The 18,636-nt window shown below is 38.4% G+C and overlaps 1 protein-coding gene across 1 annotated transcript; it reads left to right on the top strand.

Annotated features, from left to right (window-relative positions):
* The first annotated feature begins 11,049 nt into the window (after positions 1–11,049).
* Positions 11,050–14,969, top strand: LOC143630358 (calcium-dependent protein kinase 17-like). The gene is made up of 8 exons (XM_077099401.1): positions 11,050–12,310; positions 12,537–12,680; positions 12,763–12,915; positions 12,988–13,103; positions 13,622–13,789; positions 13,879–14,006; positions 14,089–14,188; positions 14,499–14,969. The coding sequence occupies exons 1-8, from the start codon at positions 11,617–11,619 to the stop codon at positions 14,601–14,603; spliced, it is 1,608 nt and encodes a 535-aa protein (XP_076955516.1). The 5' UTR covers positions 11,050–11,616; the 3' UTR covers positions 14,604–14,969.
* The last annotated feature ends 3,667 nt before the right edge of the window (positions 14,970–18,636 follow it).

Here is an 18,636-nt window from a genome sequence, read left to right as displayed (position 1 = left end):
ATCCTTTTCATCTTCCTCAACTTTAGCAAAATCATCATCATCGTACTGTGCAACAGGCTTCACAATAACTTCAGTTGAGTTTTCCCTTTGATAAGTGATTCTTTGAGGCCCCCTAACAATACTTCTCCAAACATTGGGATCTTTCATCTTAACGTGTTTTTCAATGAGAAATTTCAATTCACTAAACCCCTCATGGGACAAGAGACGAGGTATACGAGTGGTGGTCCCCATAATAGAGTCAAGTTCTTGATGAAGTGATGAATTAGCTGAACCATTCCCATTTGGTAACTGTTCCATTTTAATTTAATTAGTTAATGAGTTTTAGGTATAAAAGATTATTAAAGTCCAAATATTAAGCCCAAATCAAATTGATCAGGCCCAAACAAAGATTGCAGTTTATTCAACCGAAAACCAAGTTGATCGAGAACTCGAAGTTTGACCGAGAACTAGGTAACTTTGACTAGACTTGACCGAGAACAGCTGCCAAGAACAATAGCTGATGACCGAGAACCCAGGTGATGACTGAAAACCTTTGTTTTCACCGAAAACAATCAAGATTTGGCCGAAAACACTGAAAACTCTTGATTGATGGCCGAGAACTACTGATTTCGGCCGAGAACTGAATTGATTAAATTTAGATTTGTAACCAACTGAATCCCGTAAATCAAGGGATTCAAATTTTGTTTCCAATGAACAAATCTCTACCAAAATTGCTTCTTTCTTCTTCTCCAAATAGTAACCCGCTGGAAATCAACAACACCAGCAAACCTTGATATCTTGAATCCGTTGATATCACAATAACGAGTGATGTACATAGAAATATACATCTTTTCGACATCAAATAATCTCTAAAAACTGCAATTTCTATCTAATAACATAGCATAAAAGGCTACTTATCATAATAAAACATAATTTCATGTGAAACCAAGCCCCAAACGAAGAAACAAGCAAAAAGACGAAGAAAAACATAAGAAAACACAAGAAAACAAAGAAACACGCCCCCATGTTTTTGGCGCCGTTGCCGGGGACACGGTACGTTTCTAAGAACGATCCAAGTTTTAATTTAATCATTGTCTATAATTGTACAAATTTTTAAATTCTATTTTATTTTATCTTTATTTTTTTTACTAAATACTAATTTAATAATTGTCTATAATTGTGGAAAATTTAGTTCAATTTCATGGTCTTCTCGACGAAGACCCTCTTTCTCAAATATCTCGATTCTTACGAATCTGTGGAACCTTTAAAATCAAAACTATTCAGAAGACCAAATCAAACTCAAGCTCTTTCCTTTATCTCTGAGGGGCCAAGCCCTAGAATGGATAGAATCTCTTTCTTCTGGTTCCATCACCTCTTGGGATCAGATGGTTGAACAGTTTCTCCTCAAATATTTTCCGCCCGATAAAACTGCCAAATACCGAGCCAGCATTTCTGGATTCCAGACCGATGATTATGAATCATTACACACAGCATGGGAAAGATACAAAAGTCTTCTGAGAAGATGCCCACATCATGGACTAAGCGTATGGTTACAAGTACAAACTTTCTTTGACGCACAATCCAGTCAAAACAAACAGGCCATCGACCAGATCGCTGGTGGAGACCTGGGATCCAAATCACCTAACGAAGCATTTGAAGTCCTGGAAAAAGCCGCAAAGAAAAGTTTCGCTTACAACCCACCAAGATCTACACCTACCCATAAAGGAATACACCACGTTGATTCCAACACTCTTGTCACGGCACAGCTTGAAGCTCTTTCCAAAAAATTCGAACAACTTCAAGCCGAACTATCAAAAACCAGACTCACCTGTGACACCTGTGGAGGAAATCATAAGACGAGTGACTGTAAACAAGTCATCATGGCCATGGAAGAAGTCGATTTAATCGCTCGACAGAACAACGCTTTCAGCAATAACTACAATACAGGATGGAGAAACCACACGAATTTCAGCTGGAAAGACGGAAGTAACACTCAACCTTTACCCGGATTCGAAAATAGACCGATGAATCAAGCCTTCCAACCTAAAACTCAATTTCAAGATCAAAGTTCCAGTAGCCATCAAAACCCAAGCTACTCTAAGATCAAAGAAATGTTAATCCAACTGATGACCAAAACAAATGAAGCAGAAAAGAAAGCCGACTCAAGAGCTGTTGATATCGGCGGAGTATTATTAAAACATGAAGCCGATCTCAAAAGTCAACAAGCATCCCTTCAGAACCTAGAATCCCAAATCGGACAAATTGCCCAACAATTATCCGAAAGACCACATGGCACTCTTCCAAGCAACACAATCACCAACCCAAATGCAACAGCTAACGTAGTTACACTCAGGAGCAGTACAACCACTGTTGTCTCACCAGCTTCAGAACCAATTATGGAGAAAAAGTCTCCTGATGAAACGTAGGAAAGGCTGACCCCAACAAGCACAGTACAGCCTAAGGAGCCAGTCCGAACCTATGTTCCGCCTATTCCATACCCTGGAAGACTGAAGCAGGAGAAATTGGAAGCCCAGTATGGGAAGTTTCTAGAACTCTTTAAGCAACTCCATATCAACTTCCCTTTCGTCGAGGCTATTGCTCAATATGCCAAGTTTCTCAAAGAAGTGCTGACAAACGAAAGGAAGCTGGAGGAGCTCTCGCATGTCACCCTAAGTGAAGAATGTTCAGCTGTCCTCCAAAGCAAGCTACCGACAAAGATGAACGATCCAGGGAGTTTTACTATCCCTTGTCTCATAGGAAATTTATCTGTTAGCAATGCCCTAGCTGACCTAGGAGCTAGTATTAATTTAATTCCTTATGCGGTTTTTGCAAAACTAGGGATAGGAGAACCAAAGCCCACCCGCATGAGCATTCAGTTAGCTGACCGATCTGTTAAATATCCTCAGGGCATTGTTGTAAACATGCTTTTCAAAATTGACAAGTTTGTTTTCCAAGTAGATTTCGTAATTCTAGACATTGAGGAAGACAAAAGTGTACCTCTAATTTTAGGAAGACCCTTTTTGGCCACCGCAAAGGCTATCATTGATGTTTGCACCGGTAAACTCACTCTCAGGGTCAATGACGAGGCAATCACTTTTGACATAGGAAAATCTATGCAATATCCGCAACAGCACGATGACACCTTATATTGTGTTGACATCATAGACTCCATCGTAAGTTGCTATATGCGAGATTCCTCCATCAATACTCCTTTAGAAACACAAGTCTTAGTCAAAACACTCAACAAGCCTATTTTAGAAAACGAAAATTTCAACAATAACTACCACGAAGAGCCAGAAATGATAAACGAAATCATTGAAAACAATGAAAAATCAAAACCATCAATCGAAGAACCACCAGCCTTAAAATTTAAAAACTACCAAAACATCTCGAATACGCCTTTCTAGAAAAATATTCTCAACTCCCAGTAATTATTTCATCTCACCTTTCTAAAGAAGAGAAAGACGAACTTCTTAAGGTTCTTAAAAACCATAAGAAGGCTATCGCATGGAAGATCATGGATATCAAGGGCATCAGTCCTTCTTTCTGTACTCACAAAATCCTCATGGAGGAGGAATACAAACCCGTGGTCCAACATCAAAGACGTCTCAACCCCAACATGCAAGATGTGGTGAAGAAGGAAGTAATCAAACTGCTTGATGCCAGATTAATCTACCCGATCTCGGATTCACCTTGGGTTAGTCCCGTTCAAGTAGTACCCAAGAAGGGAGGAATGACGGTCGTAATGAACGAGAAGGACGAATTAATACCAATGAGAACCATCACAGGCTGGCGAGTTTGCATTGACTACCGGAAGCTTAATGATGCCACAAGAAAAGATCATTTTCCACTTCCTTTCATAGACCAAATGCTCGAACGATTATCTGGAAAAATGTTCTATTTTCTTGATAAATTTTCCGGATACTTTCATATTCCCATTGCTCCTGAAGATCAGGAGAAAACTACTTTTACATGTCCATACGGAACCTTCGCCTACCGAAGAATGTTATTTGGATTATGTAATGCTCTAGCCACCTTCCAACGTTGCTTGGTGACCATCTTTCATGAAATGATCGATAACTCTATGGAAGTTTTCATGGACGACTTCTCAGTCTTTGGAGACTCCTTCGATCATTGTCTGAAAAATCTAGACAAAATGTTAGCTAGGTGTGAAGAAGTAAATCTAGTGCTCAACTGGGAAAAATGCCACTTTATGGTAAAGGAAGGCATTGTTCTCGGTCACAAGATTTCTCAGGACGGACTAGAAGTTGATAGGGCAAAAATAGATACCATATCCAAACTTCCGCCGCCAACTTCAGTCAAAGCCATTAGAAGTTTTCTAGGTCACGCAGGTTTCTACTGCCGCTTCATAAAAGACTTCTCAAAAATATCAAGACCTATGACCAAACTTCTGGAAAAAGACGCACCATTCGTCTTCTCTGAGGAATGTATTGAATCATTCAATACGTTAAAAGACAAACTTGTCAATGCACCAATCATGACCACACCCAATTGGACCCTTCCATTCGAAATCATGTGCGATGCAAGTGACTTTTCAATTGGAGCCGTACTCGGACAAAGCAAAGAAAAGCACTTTCACCCAATTTACTATGCCAGTAAAACTCTTAACGATGCACAAGAAAATTACACCACAACAGAAAAAGAGTTACTAGCAGTAGTATTTTCCTTTGAAAAATTTAGATCATACTTAGTTCTTTCCAAGACCATAGTTTACACCGATCAAGCCGCAATACGTTACCTATTCAACAAACAAGATGCCAAACCCAGACTCATCCGATGGATCCTACTACTCCAAGAATTTGACATCGAGGTTAAGGACAAAAAGGGAGTAGAAAATGTAGCCGCATACCATCTTTCACGCTTAGAATGTCCAACTCCTGAAGAACTTCACAAAGAAATTATCAATGATAATTTCCCACATGAAATTCTCATGCGCATTCAAGAAGTCATAGAAGAAATAGACAAAAGTCGTTGGTATGCCGACTTCGCAAATTACTTAGCTTGTAGAATCCTTAGAAAAGGGCTTACCCACCAACAACGGAAGAAATTTTTCTCCGATCTTAAGTTTTACTTCTGGGAAGATCCATACGTATTTAGAATAGGTGCAGATCAAGTCATTCGTAGATGCGTAGCAGGCAAGGAGGCCTTAGACATTCTCAAACACTTCCATGAAGGACCAACAGGTGGACACCATGGTACCGCCACCACGGTCAGGAAAGTGTTTGATGCAGGATTTTTCTGGCCCACTATATACAAAGATACACATACTTTGATCCAAGCATGCGATGCTTGTCAAAGAGCCGGGAACATCTCATCAAAAAATGAGATGGCTCAAAAGGGCATTCAAATATGTGAAATCTTTGATGTATGGGGAATAGATTTCATGGGCCCGTTTCCTAACTCATTCGGAAATAAATACATCCTTGTAGCAGTCGACTACGTGTCTAAATGGGTAGAAGCACAAGCTCTTCCCACTAACGATGCTCGAGTAGTTGTACGATTTCTGGAAAAGTTATTTTCAAGATTCGGTACTACGAAAGCCCTAATTAGCGACAGAGGTACCCACTTCTGTAACACCCTGAGGGACAAAGTCTTAGCATGGTATGGGGTCCATCACCGACTTGCAACACCATATCACCCTCAGACCAGTAGGCAGGTAGAGGTCTCGAATCGAGGAATTGTGAGAATTTTGGAAAGAAGTGTGGGGATGAATCGCAAAAATTGGGCAGAAAAGTTAGATGACGCGTTGTGGGCCCTCAGGACGGCCTACAAAAATCCCATAGGAACGACACCCTTCAAGCTCGTTTATGGGAAGGCATGTCATCTACCAGTAGAGTTAAAATACAAAGCCTACTAGGCCCTCAGAGCAGTGAATTTTGATCTAACGTCCGCCGGAACAAACCGGGAAGATCAAATTCGTGAGCTCGAGGAACTGAGAACACTGGCCTACGAAAATTCCTGGTCCTACAAGGAAAAGATTAAACGCATACACGACGCTCATTTAAAAGGAAACAAAAAATTTCAAACTGGCGATCGTGTACTGTTATACAAAGCTCACGTCTTTTCCCAGGAAAACTAAAATCCCGGTGGACAGGTCCATACGTATTTGAATCAGTTTTTGACTATGGGACGATCGAAATTTCAAATTCAAACGGCCAGAAGTTCAAGGTAAATGGACATCGATTAAAACCATACATCTACGGTCCACTTAAAGACGTTTTGGAGGTATTAACCCTCCAAACTTTTTAAATAAGAAATTAAGGAAACAAGGTCTGGCCAAGACCTTCACAAAACTAGGTCTTGTAAATAAATACCAAAAAAAAATTTAAAATTAAAAATAAGTAGTAAACCACGGGGGCATGCCTTCAAAAGCACGGTCCCGTGCCTAAAAATGCGAGCCGGAATCTACGCTGCAAAAATCTCTGTCAGACTGGCTTGTAAGATAATTGTCAGAGCAAAAACATGGGGGCGTGCTTCCAAAAACATGGTACCGTGCTCGGTTTCCTGTTTGGTTAGAAAAGGCACCTTATGTCATTTCATTTCTTGCACAAACCAAAACCAAAACCAAAAACCTCTGAAAATTCAGCATGCCAACTTAGATGAGTGAAGCAATCCCCGTTTCCCGACATCCGAGAAACGATGCCCGCCATGTTTCCAAAACCGAGCCTCTCTTGAAACTTCAAGAGCTCGTGAAAGAACTCACCAAAATGAATCTCCTTGCTGAGATGCGTCTCGTGCAACTCACCGAATCAGTGGAAAACATGAAAATGGAACTCCGAGACATCAATGAACAACTCCAGTTTCAAGTTCTCGGTTTCACGTATTTCCACCACCAGGACCATTCTGAGGAGGAGAGCCTTTCAGGGAACTCTAGGAAACTTAACTTTCTGTTTTCATGTGTAAACAAGTGCATTAAGCACAATGTGTTAGGACTTCGGGCTTAACCCGATTATTTTCTTTTCTTAGGAAACCCGGGCTTATCCCGTAATTGTTCTAGGACCTTTATTTAATGAAAAGTAATTTTTAGATGATCAAACTTCCAAATTATTACAATAAAACGTCATTCTAAAAATTCAGGATCTTGAATCGTGTTGAAAATTAAAAGGAAATTCACTGAGACAAAAAGCACGGGCAGTGCCATGGTCACCCCAGAATCTTCTGCATGATACGCGCTGACTCCGTACAATTCTCTGACTCAGAAACATTTATTCTTCTAGCAGCACGGGGCTGTGCTTTTAAAACCACGGGGCTGTGTTCAACTTTCCAGTCTCTATATAATGCATGCATAAATTAACTATTCCATTCACACCAAACACAAACTACCTAAATGGAAGGAAAACGGGTTGAATGGAGGCCAGTGAAAAAGGGGAAACAACATGAATCCTCCTACCTTGAGGAGGAAGTCATGAGACTCCAATGCATCATAAGAGATCAAGTTGAGAGCAACATGCAAACCGAGGCTCGAGTAGTCGAGTTAATTAACAAAGTCAATCTGCTTAGGTTCGAGAACTTCCATGTTGTGGATGGCCACCACAAAGATGTGACTTCCAAACTTAACTTTCTCAACCCATAAATCGTTACGCTCAACAAAAAGCTTGACGAACTTTTGGTAGCCAAACGAGCACCACCACACATCCAGGACTTGTTCGGAAGTGGTGGCCTTTGAAGTTCTAACTTTGTTTCGTGTTGAAGTTGATCCCGCTAGTACTATGTGTTAGGATCCGAGAGTTGTTGTTGTACTTTTCATTTCATATATCTTTAATTATGTCTTTAGTTTTATGTTTTAATGAAATCTATGATTTTTAATTACCATGTTAAAGTAACCAGAAAATAAAAACCAGCTAACCAGTTTGACAAATTAACAAAATTTAAAACAACACTATCTACACTAAGCAGCACGGTACCGTGCCTCTGAAAGCACGGGGCCGTGTTTTTGGTCACAGAGCAGTTAGAAGTTTTAACTCAATAAAATAACTTTCTCCAACCACCAACCCTAATATTCACTGCGTTCTGAATCGAAAAGCCGCCGACCTTCAAATATTTTGCTAATTTCTTCATCAAATCTTCGATTCTAAACCTAAGGTCTGTTAATTTAACAATTGCATTGTTCAAATTCGTCATTCTAGGTTTAGATTAACCCTAAAATCGCTCAAATCGACTGAATCGGGTCAAAACCCGAAGAGGGTATGGGTTAATTTGCTTGCATATGATGAATAGATTGTTGAATGTTTGATGGTTAGGGTTTAATTGAAAGGAACAATTCGGGTTTTGGGTATTAGCATAAATACTCGACACACCATTAACCCTAATTGGTATACCCGGTTGGAAACGAGGGGGTTCGAGTCTGTGTAAGTTAGAAATCAATATTAGAAACACGAGCCGTGCCCAAAACAACACGAGTCGTGGTCAACCAAAAGTCAAACATTAAAGGAAACTGGAACATAGGCATCAGCATGGGGCCGTGCTTTTGAAAGCACGCCGTCGTGCTTTGCTCTCTGTTTCAGCAAAATTGCAAATTTTTCACGAATCTTGACTAATTTAAGTGTAAATTGCAGATGGCCAAGTATGGAGAAGAAGTTCATGCAATTTTAGTCTTCACCAGACATGATGCAAGAGATAGACAAGCCAATGCAAGGCTAAGCCACTTGAACAGACGAATCCCTGAACCAAATTTCTATGCTTGCCAAAACACCTTACTCCAAGTTAATCAATGGGACCGATAAAACATATTTGTGACTAAGCCATGGAAGAGGGTCTTTGAGCAAACAGGAGAGGCAGTGACAGAACTGACAAAGGAATTCTTGGCATCCTTTAACATAAAGAAGAAGAATTTGGAGATGTGGGATAAAGATGCAATTGAGTTCAAGTGTGGAGGTGTGTGGCGCACAACGTCTTTTACCCAACTCGGGATTGATATGGGAATTTACACGAAAGAGGAAATAGAACAAGAGATCTGGGCCCACGCAAATATAGCATTCGAAGAGGCAGACAATAATGGGATTGGGGGTACACAGGCACGAGCATGGGAATTGTTAGGCTTCGAGGATGAAACAAACCACGTCAATGTTTTAAAAAGCACAGCCTTACGAGATCCACTGATGAAGTATATTCACCAGCTGCTAAGAAAGACGCTAACAGCACGCAGCAAAAACAAAGGAGTGGTGAATTTACGGGATTTGTGGGCACTTTACTGTATAAGGAATAAAGTTGATTGTAACATTACTTATCTCTTCTGTCAACTTTTCAGGACCAATGCAACCGCTGAATGTCCAAGTACCCCACTCTTCGGCGGTGCATGGATCTACAAGCTTTACGAAGCTTATGACGTAGACATGGAAGGAACAGAATGCCCGAAACCTATTGCTCTTAACCTCAAACTCTGTTACAAATCGCAGATAGCTCAAATCTCTAGTGCAAGACCAGAAATTTGGAGGTTCGTCAACAGCCGCGGCCACATTTGGGACCAGGAAAGCCAGTTGGAAATGATGACGGAGGACAAACGAAAAGATAGAATAGAAGCTGAGTACGCACGAACAAGGATTCGTAAGCCATCCACGGGTAACTGATGACTGGCGGCACTGATAGGTCGGGCACGGGCATGGGTTAGTAGTATTTTATGAACTTATTATGTGTATTTTAAACAATTTACTTTCCGTCGTACTTGTTTGTTTGTTTTTATGTTGGTTTGGGTACTTTTATGGCCATGGGTGCCAAAGACATTATGTTAGGTACTAATTTAGCCCGATAGGGCAAGGGATGGATGATTCCATACCTAATTTTCAGTAGTTTATGCTTGGTTGTTTGTGGATGTTTGCAGTTTTATATTATACAGGTACAAAAACAAGAAAACGGACGAAAAACAGGGGACGCTCTGTCAAAATTTCGTTAACTTAGGGAAGTAACTCTCCATTTTTACCCATAATACTCAATTATAATTTTTATATTTTCATGAATCTTGTCACATTGAGGACAATGTGAGATCCAAGTGTGGGGAGGGGAATTACTTGACCAATTGTTTGTCCAACTAATTATAAAAATTCTCTAAAACAAATATTTTTGCAGCAAACAAAGATTATTCAAAACCTAAAAAGAAAACCAAGAAAATTTTTTGCAAATAACCAATCATTACATAAAAGTGAAAAAAGTAAGAAAAAGTTTTGTAATATTGAGAATAAATTTATGCAAAATATGGCGTTAATACGCAATTCCTCCGTTACTGTGAGATAAACCTCATGCCATATAAATATTTTTTTCAGAAGCTTTGAGTGAGTCATATGTTTCGTGTGATTTAGAACTTGTCGCAATTATTCATTTCAAGACCGAACGAAGCGTTGTATAAGGAAGAAGGTAATATTTACACAATTCCATCAAACCCATTGTATAGGGTTTAGGGTTTCGGGTTTAGGGTTCGGGTTTAGGGTTTAGGGTTTAGGGTTCAGGGTTTGGGTTTAGGGTTTTAGGTTTTCGAGTTTCGGGTTTAGGATTTATGGTTTCGGGTTTAGGGTTTAGGGTTCGGGTTTTAGGTTTTCGAGTTTCGTGTTTATTTTGTAATAGTTAAAGATGTAAAATAAGGATATTATAAATATATATACTATTAAAAATAAAAATAAAAAGATATTATAAATATATTCAATATTAATACTAAAAAAATAAATTAATAGTAATACTTGATAATTTTTAATTTGATATATGTAGTGGAGATTACTAAGTAAAAAAAATATTGTAGAGACTAACATGTATATAAATAATGTTAAGAGGTAATAATAATTTATCAAATAAGTTAAGAGAAGGTATATATTTAATAAAAATGGTACCCTATATTTAAGAGTATCTTAACTATCAGTGCCCATTTTATGTACGTAGATTATTATATGTCACATATCAACATGTAAGCAAGTAATTACTTATATGAGAAACACGTGCCTATCATTTAGTTGGTTTGAGACACAAATTATTGGGTTAGATTTTAAGTGTGTTACATCTATGCTTTTAATCCAAAACGAAAGGCTCTACATTACCATAAGTAAGAAACTATTGGACATACATTAAGGGAGGTTTCTTTTTTAGCAATCTCATTCACACATCAGGTTGTTATTTGTGCTTTAATCAAACAATTCAATAAAAAGCTTTGTTAAAAGTGACCGAACCATACCTCACAAATCCGATAACACTAATCTTATTAAAAATAAGCACCTTGATGGATTTCAAAGATTGTTAAATGAGAGTCACAAAGATTGATCTTCACAAGACTTTATTTGTAATTAAGGATGCAAACTTGATCATCCATAGGAGGTTAATTATATATATTAATGCAAAAAGAAACACAAACGGTGAAGTTTTGAAGATTGAGAGAAAATTTGGAGGCTAGAAAAGCTCAGAGTTATTGTGTGATTAAGAATATTGTGGAGGTACTAAAAAAAGAAAGATAGATGTAACAAACAAAAGACTGGTTGAAGTTTCCATTCCTACAATCCCTCTCAATGTTTCCTCTGTCTCTAGATTCCCTTTGTAACTCCCTAAACCTTCGGTTTGATCAATCACCGAAAGACCCATCCTCCTTCCTTGTTGCTCTCTCGGTTCCTCCCTCCGATCCCTCCGATCCCTCCGACCATCCCAATGGGGAACTGTTGTTCCCAAGCCCAGCCTCAAGATCAATCAGAACCTGAAGCTCAGAAATACTTAAAAGGCGGAGACACCGCAAACGATCACGAAAACACACCGCCTAAGACGACCGCTCCTGCGCCAGCTAAGACAACCGCCCCTGCCGCTCAGCCTCCAAAGAATGGCAAGCAGTCGCCTATCGGAACAGTCCTGGGCCGCCCCATGGAGGATATTCGATCTCTTTACACCATAGGCAAAGAGCTTGGCAGGGGCCAGTTTGGTGTCACCCATTTATGCACTTGCAAGACTTCAGGAAAACAGTTTGCTTGCAAAACCATTGCTAAGCGAAAACTTGCCAATAAAGAGGACGTTGAGGATGTGAGGAGGGAAGTGCAGATCATGCATCATTTGGCTGGACAGCCTAATATTGTTGAGTTAAAGGGTGCATTTGAGGACAAACACTCGGTGCATTTGGTGATGGAGTTGTGCGCTGGTGGAGAGCTATTTGACCGAATTATCGCCAAGGGCCATTACACGGAGAGAGCTGCTGCATCGTTGCTCCGAACCATTGTTAGAATCGTTCATACCTGCCATACCATGGGTGTTATTCATAGAGACCTTAAACCTGAAAATTTTCTTCTTTTGAACAAGGAAGAAGATGCTCCCCTTAAAGCTACAGACTTTGGCCTTTCTGTGTTCTACAAACAAGGTTAATCTCAAACGAATTCTAACACGCTAATTACTCTTGCTTGAAGAATTAATATAGGCGTAACAGATTAATATAAAATGGGATGTCAGGACGTTTTTTATGTGCCCGGTGGTGGACAAATTAACAATATAGGATTTGCCTCACAACTCCAAAATACAAGCATACTTTTCTATAATTGTATGCATGAAATTTCATCTTCTCATGTAGCCCAACGACCTTATTGCAGGTGAAGTGTTCAAAGACATTGTGGGAAGCGCGTATTATATCGCACCCGAAGTCTTGAAAAGAAAATATGGACCAGAAGTTGATATCTGGAGCATAGGGGTCATGCTATATATTCTTCTAAGTGGAGTTCCTCCTTTCTGGGCAGGTGATTTTTTAATTCTTTAACTGTATACGGATTAATATTCAATTAAGAGTTTGCTTATAAGTGATAAATTATGTGATTACAGAATCTGAGCATGGTATATTTAATGCAATATTGCGCGGGCACATTGATTTCACGAGTGATCCTTGGCCTTCAATATCTCCTCAGGCGAAGGATCTTGTAAAGAAGATGTTAACTTCAGATCCAAAGAGCAGACTGACTGCCCATCAAGTTCTTTGTACGTACTTATTAAAGCATGTAAATTACCGCGATGACGGGCAGATTCATAATTTTTTCCTATATTTTTCAGCTCATCCCTGGATTGTGGAAGATGGAGAAGCACCTGATAAACCACTTGGCAATGCTGTTCTTGGCAGGCTAAAACAATTTAAAGCTATGAATAATTTTAAAAAAGTTGCACTTCGGGTACGTACAAGATCATTATCTCACAAATATCTTTAGTTACTCGTTAGACCATCTCCAAGCCAAACCCCTCGAAGGCACCCATAAACACGCCTAATCAGCTTCCACGTAGATTTCCTCTCATTCTTTAAAAAATACTCATGTTCTCCCCAACACTACTAATATCCTTACATTTTCACGACATCACCGCTTTTTACATTGATTTTCAATAATCAAAGTGTTTTTTTACACCAAATCAAGATGTTTATTAAAAAAATATGTAATAACTTGTTATAAAAACAAATACTTTTGTTAGTAAAATTATACACACTAATGGTTTTAAATTAAAAAAAATCCCATGCGGCCCCACCACACCCGCCCTTGCTCCGTAGAACACGGCAGGGCTGCAAGGGTCCCTTGGAGAAGGTCTTGCTATGCACCAGTTTATGTGTCTTCATATGAAGGGATGCGAATTCTCATTTTAATTAACTTGAGGAATCATACGTACATCTGATTTCAATATTGTGTTTTGGAATGAGCAGGTGATTGCAGGATGTCTTTCTGAGGAAGAAATCATGGGACTCAAAAAGATGTTCAAAGGCATGGATTCTGATAACAGTGGAACAATAACACTTGAGGAGCTGAAACAGGGGCTATCTAAGCAAGGGACAAGACTATCTGAATCTGAAGTCAAACAATTGCTGGAAGCTGTAAGACAACCAAATAACATCAGATTAGTTTTTGTCTTTTGATTTTCTTAATCGGTCTAACTAATCTGTTCCTTAAAACATGCTAACAGGCTGATGCAGATGGGAACGGAACCATAGATTATGAAGAGTTCATAACAGCAACAATGCATCTGAATAGAATGGATAGAGAAGATCATCTGTACACTGCATTCCAGTACTTTGATAAAGATAACAGCGGGTACATACAGCGCCGATATTAGGTTTGATATTCTAGAAAACAGTCGTCTGTAGTCCATAACGGGCGGTTTCTTTATTGGCAGGTACATAACTATAGAAGAACTTGAGCAGGCTTTACATGATTATGGAATGACTGATGACAGGGACATAAAGGAAGTTATATCTGATGTTGACTCTGATCATGTGAGTAACTCAAAAACGGTTAAAGCTTGTTTTGCAAAGAAGCATATATATATGTACTCATACATATATAAATACACATAATTGTGATTTTTCAAGTAATAACTTAAATTGATAAAAAAAAAAAAAAAGAATCCAACATTTATTAAAGAATACCATGATCATATTTTGAGCAGCTTAAGATGATAGGGTCTTTAGCATATAAAAAAAAAAGTTTTGTGACATCTTAATGTACTTTTCGCAAAATATACAGATTAAAACTGCCACCTTTTAGGATGACTATCTTGTTGGTAATATAATACTAACTTTGCAGGATGGCCGGATAAACTACGATGAGTTTGCGACGATGATGAGAACGAAAACACAAGTGGACACAATGAATCCCAAGAAACTAAGACAATCATTTATCGCTAAATGATAGTTACTAGCGAGTTTTGCGTAAGCATGTTCGTAGAGGATGAAAAGAAGGGAGGAGCATGATATGCATATATTTCACATGTATCCAAGTTGGGATATATAGCTGAGGTAACAAGAGTTGAATCTGGTCTAGAGAAAATAGAACCGGTGAGGATATTTGTTGCATTTGGAGACTATTGAACACCAATTGTAAAGGGTATTCGGGTTGGGTTAGATAATACGTTCAAATGTGCATGTACAGGATATAGAATCAACTGTATGTCTTGCTGATATATTTGCAATCGTTTGGAATATTGTTTAACATGTTTACACACATCAAGTTTACCAATCACAAAATAATGTTTTGATCTTCGTTTTTTTGTTTAGATTCGTCGCTACATTTTGGACGAGATCCGTCACAAAATCTAAGATCTTGTCCTTTGTAATTCAGTGAAGGAATTTTTGACCGGTGCAAAATTAGCCAATCATAAAACATGCGGAAAAACAAATCTAATTCAAAATTTCAGTTGAAAATTGTGTTGCAAAGAAATTAAGATGAAAATATTTAGACTACTGGCTCAAATTGTTTTCAAAATAGTGTCCAGAAAACGGCATAAAAAACTTGATGTGCACAAATAGTTATAGAAAACTAATAAAACACTCAACCTAGTTCTAAAGGGGTAAAATACCATATATACTAACTATATATGTAACATGAAAGCATGTCTATCATAATATAGTATAGCATAGCAAAGTTAAAATACAGAATATCAATACGTGAACACGAATCATGATAATTCTTGATACCGAGTTATCCACCAAAATGTAATATGTGAAACTATAGAATTATTTAAATTTAATAGATATAAATAGAAAGTAAAACATGAAATTGGAAAAAGTTTAGGAAATTCATAGGTCAAAGAGGTAACTTGTAACATTCCAACTTGAAATGGGCTAAATTGTCACATTATACGAAGGTATACAGAGACATAAGACATAATTCCACAAGATAGAAATCTTCATAAGTATCCTAAAGTTTATTTCACTCTCTTCATCCCGCCTAAAGTAACCATTAAACCTTTGGGATAAAAGTTTTACGGAATGCGCCAAATGCCCAATACGAAATAATAGGTTAGCGTAGAAAAAAACTTTTGATAAAGAGGGTAAATTAATAAAACAGTTGACAATGGCGGTAGTAAAACATTTTCGATAATGGAACACAATTAAGAAAATGGTTCGCATAAGCAGTAAGTCAAAACACTTTCGGAAAAGTTAAAACAATAACATATAAGTCAGAATTGCAACAGATAATCCATAACAATAACTATTAATTCTTAAAACATAGTTTAAACAGTAACAGATAATTCATATCATACGGATATACCCATGAGCAAAAAAAAAATCATAACTTATGATACGTGATGACACACAGTCAATCACACGAAATGGCATGGGCTGGCATGCTCACAACCATTTCCTGTAGCAGAAACTGTAGCATATCTAGGACCGATCCATACGCCTCCTAATAACTATGGGCCACACCAACAACATGCCCGTCGGACACTCTGCGAGATGCTAGAACTCAGGGTAACAGAGCACAAATATATAATTATATATATATATATATTGAAGTATTTAAAAATTGGGATATTTGTTTTAAATACTCCAAACTTTGACCCATTGGTAGATAACACTTCCAACATACAAAATGTTTCCTAACACTCCCAACTTTTAACATATTTTCTTTTGACTCCCGGAGTAATGAGACACAAACATCGTTAGTGTTTGGGGTAAAAATCTCATTTTTTAAAGTTCAAGGTATAAAATCAACATTTTGTTTATTATATATTTCATCATCCCTCTGCCCCACCACCACCTCTCTTCCCTGCCGACACCCACCATGTCACAGCCCCTGAGCTCTATACCCCGGGAGGGAAGCCATGAACATTGATTGGTGGTATCGGTGTTTATTAAATTATTTTGCAGCGGAAAGTTTTATCAGAACCGTAGTTAGAAAAAATGATCAGAATTACAAAAACACCACGATTATTATTATAATATACTGGGAATTTAACCCATTTTGATACAAACATAATTTTTTATAGGGATATACCCTAATTTAAAAAACACGTTTCTTTATTCCGGTGACAAGCCACTTATTTAAGTTGGAAGCCCGCATGCATCATTCCTTTGTCTATAACAAGTCACCTGAAACATGTTTAAAATATTTGATCAGCAAGAAATACTGGTGAGTACATTCATTTGTAAATGACACATTTTACAGTTACAGCATTAAGATGTTTTTACACCTGCCTGCTTACAATTTACCGAAAGGTACTTGTCACTAGACCGTATCTATGACTGTGGTCATATTACTTATTGGCTAACACTTTTCCAATAAGTAACGTGTAATAGCCCAGTAGGCAAGCCTTGTATACAAAACCCCACAATACCAGTAGTAACCATCCCGTAAGTCTACAGAGACTTAATCACTGTAATGTATTTTAAATACTTTATAAATACATTTGAAAATATTTAGACAATCTATCATGCGTTTTATAGGTTTTGAAATCACCATGACAGTGTCGGAAAAATAGTTGTCTCAGGCAAATGTGAGTTGTATAAAAAATCGAATGTCTCACCTTGCAAGTTTACAATTAAAGAAAACGCCTCTTGGTATTAAGTACCTAGGATAAACACAATGTAGTATACCTAGATTAGTATAAAACCAATAATCATAACGATAATCACGAGAGTAGAAACTTTACACGATGGCACAATGTCATACCTTAACAGGCAGAGCTTTTGGATTCGCGTTTAAGTTTCTTTCGATCGGATAGGATATCGCTACGATAACTAGGGTATTATACTCTTAATATAATTATATGTGTGTGTGTAAATTCAAAGAGAAAAGGAATTTGAGCAAGGAATGAATGTCCCGTTTTCTTTCTATTTATAGCTGATTTTGGACCCCGTCGCGATACGCGATGGCCATAGGCAAACACGTCGCGTATCGCGAAGAATCTTATAGCCTTGCCTAATCAGCCCTAGGCCTGCTACACGTGACAGGCGACGTGTCCCGTCTATGTAACCTCCACGTCGCGATACATGATGGGTTACCTTGACAGGTCATCGCGTATCACTACGCCGCAATAATTCTGGGTAACGTTACACATCATCGCGCTACGCGATGAGGCTAATCTAAACCCGTCGCATATCGCGATGGAAGGATTATTAAAAATCTTAATTTTCCATAAAAATACTAAGGCGGCTCGCGGTGATGCGAGCGTGCGAAGTGCGCCATCAAAGCGCCACATTGCTCCCATCGCACTTCGCCCGAGCGCGTGCGCGTGCGCGTTCGGGTGCTTCGCACCCTCCGCTAGGAGCACTGGGTGTGATATGTCTTATAAGAACATTAACATATGAATTTTCTTTCTTATAAAGAGCCCACTAGTTTTATAATCTAGCGATGTGGGACAAGAAACTTACACTCCCATTTATACTATGGTGGAAGCCTCTCCTTTTCTCTCCTCCACCATTGTGGAATGGAATTTTCCTTCTTTTGTTCCTTTATCTTTATTTTATGGTTTGTTATAGTCTCCCCTCCTTATTTTGAATCTCGTCCTCGAGATTTGGTTGGAATATGTGTGGGTACTTCCGTTTCATTTCGGATTCCAATTCTCAAGTATATTCTGGTCCACGTTTTGAATCCCACTTCACTTTGACCAGAACTATTCTTTTATGCTTGAGATTCTTGATCTTTCTATCTTCAACTTGAAAAGGTTTCTCAACGAATTTCAACTTTTCATTTACCTTTATATCTTGAAGGGGTACTTCTAGTGTTTTATCAGCTAAGCATTTCCTTAAGTTACTTAGATGAAATACATCATGTATACCTGACATTTCCTCTGGTAATTCTAGCTGATAGGCTACGGGTCCAATTCGTTTGAGAATTTGAAATGGTCTAACAAATCTTGGACTTAACTTTCCTCTCTTACCGAATCGGATTACTCCTTTCCATGGAGATAATTTTAGTAGCACTTTGTCTCCAACTT

This window comes from Bidens hawaiensis, unplaced genomic scaffold (genome assembly GCF_021521415.1).
Source record: "Bidens hawaiensis isolate Kalapana, Puna unplaced genomic scaffold, B.hawaiensis_p1.1 tig00005649_1, whole genome shotgun sequence".
Classification (NCBI taxonomy): domain Eukaryota; kingdom Viridiplantae; phylum Streptophyta; class Magnoliopsida; order Asterales; family Asteraceae; genus Bidens; species Bidens hawaiensis.
The sequence above is the reverse complement of the archived record's forward strand: the minus strand, read 5'-3'. Positions and strand labels throughout refer to the sequence as shown.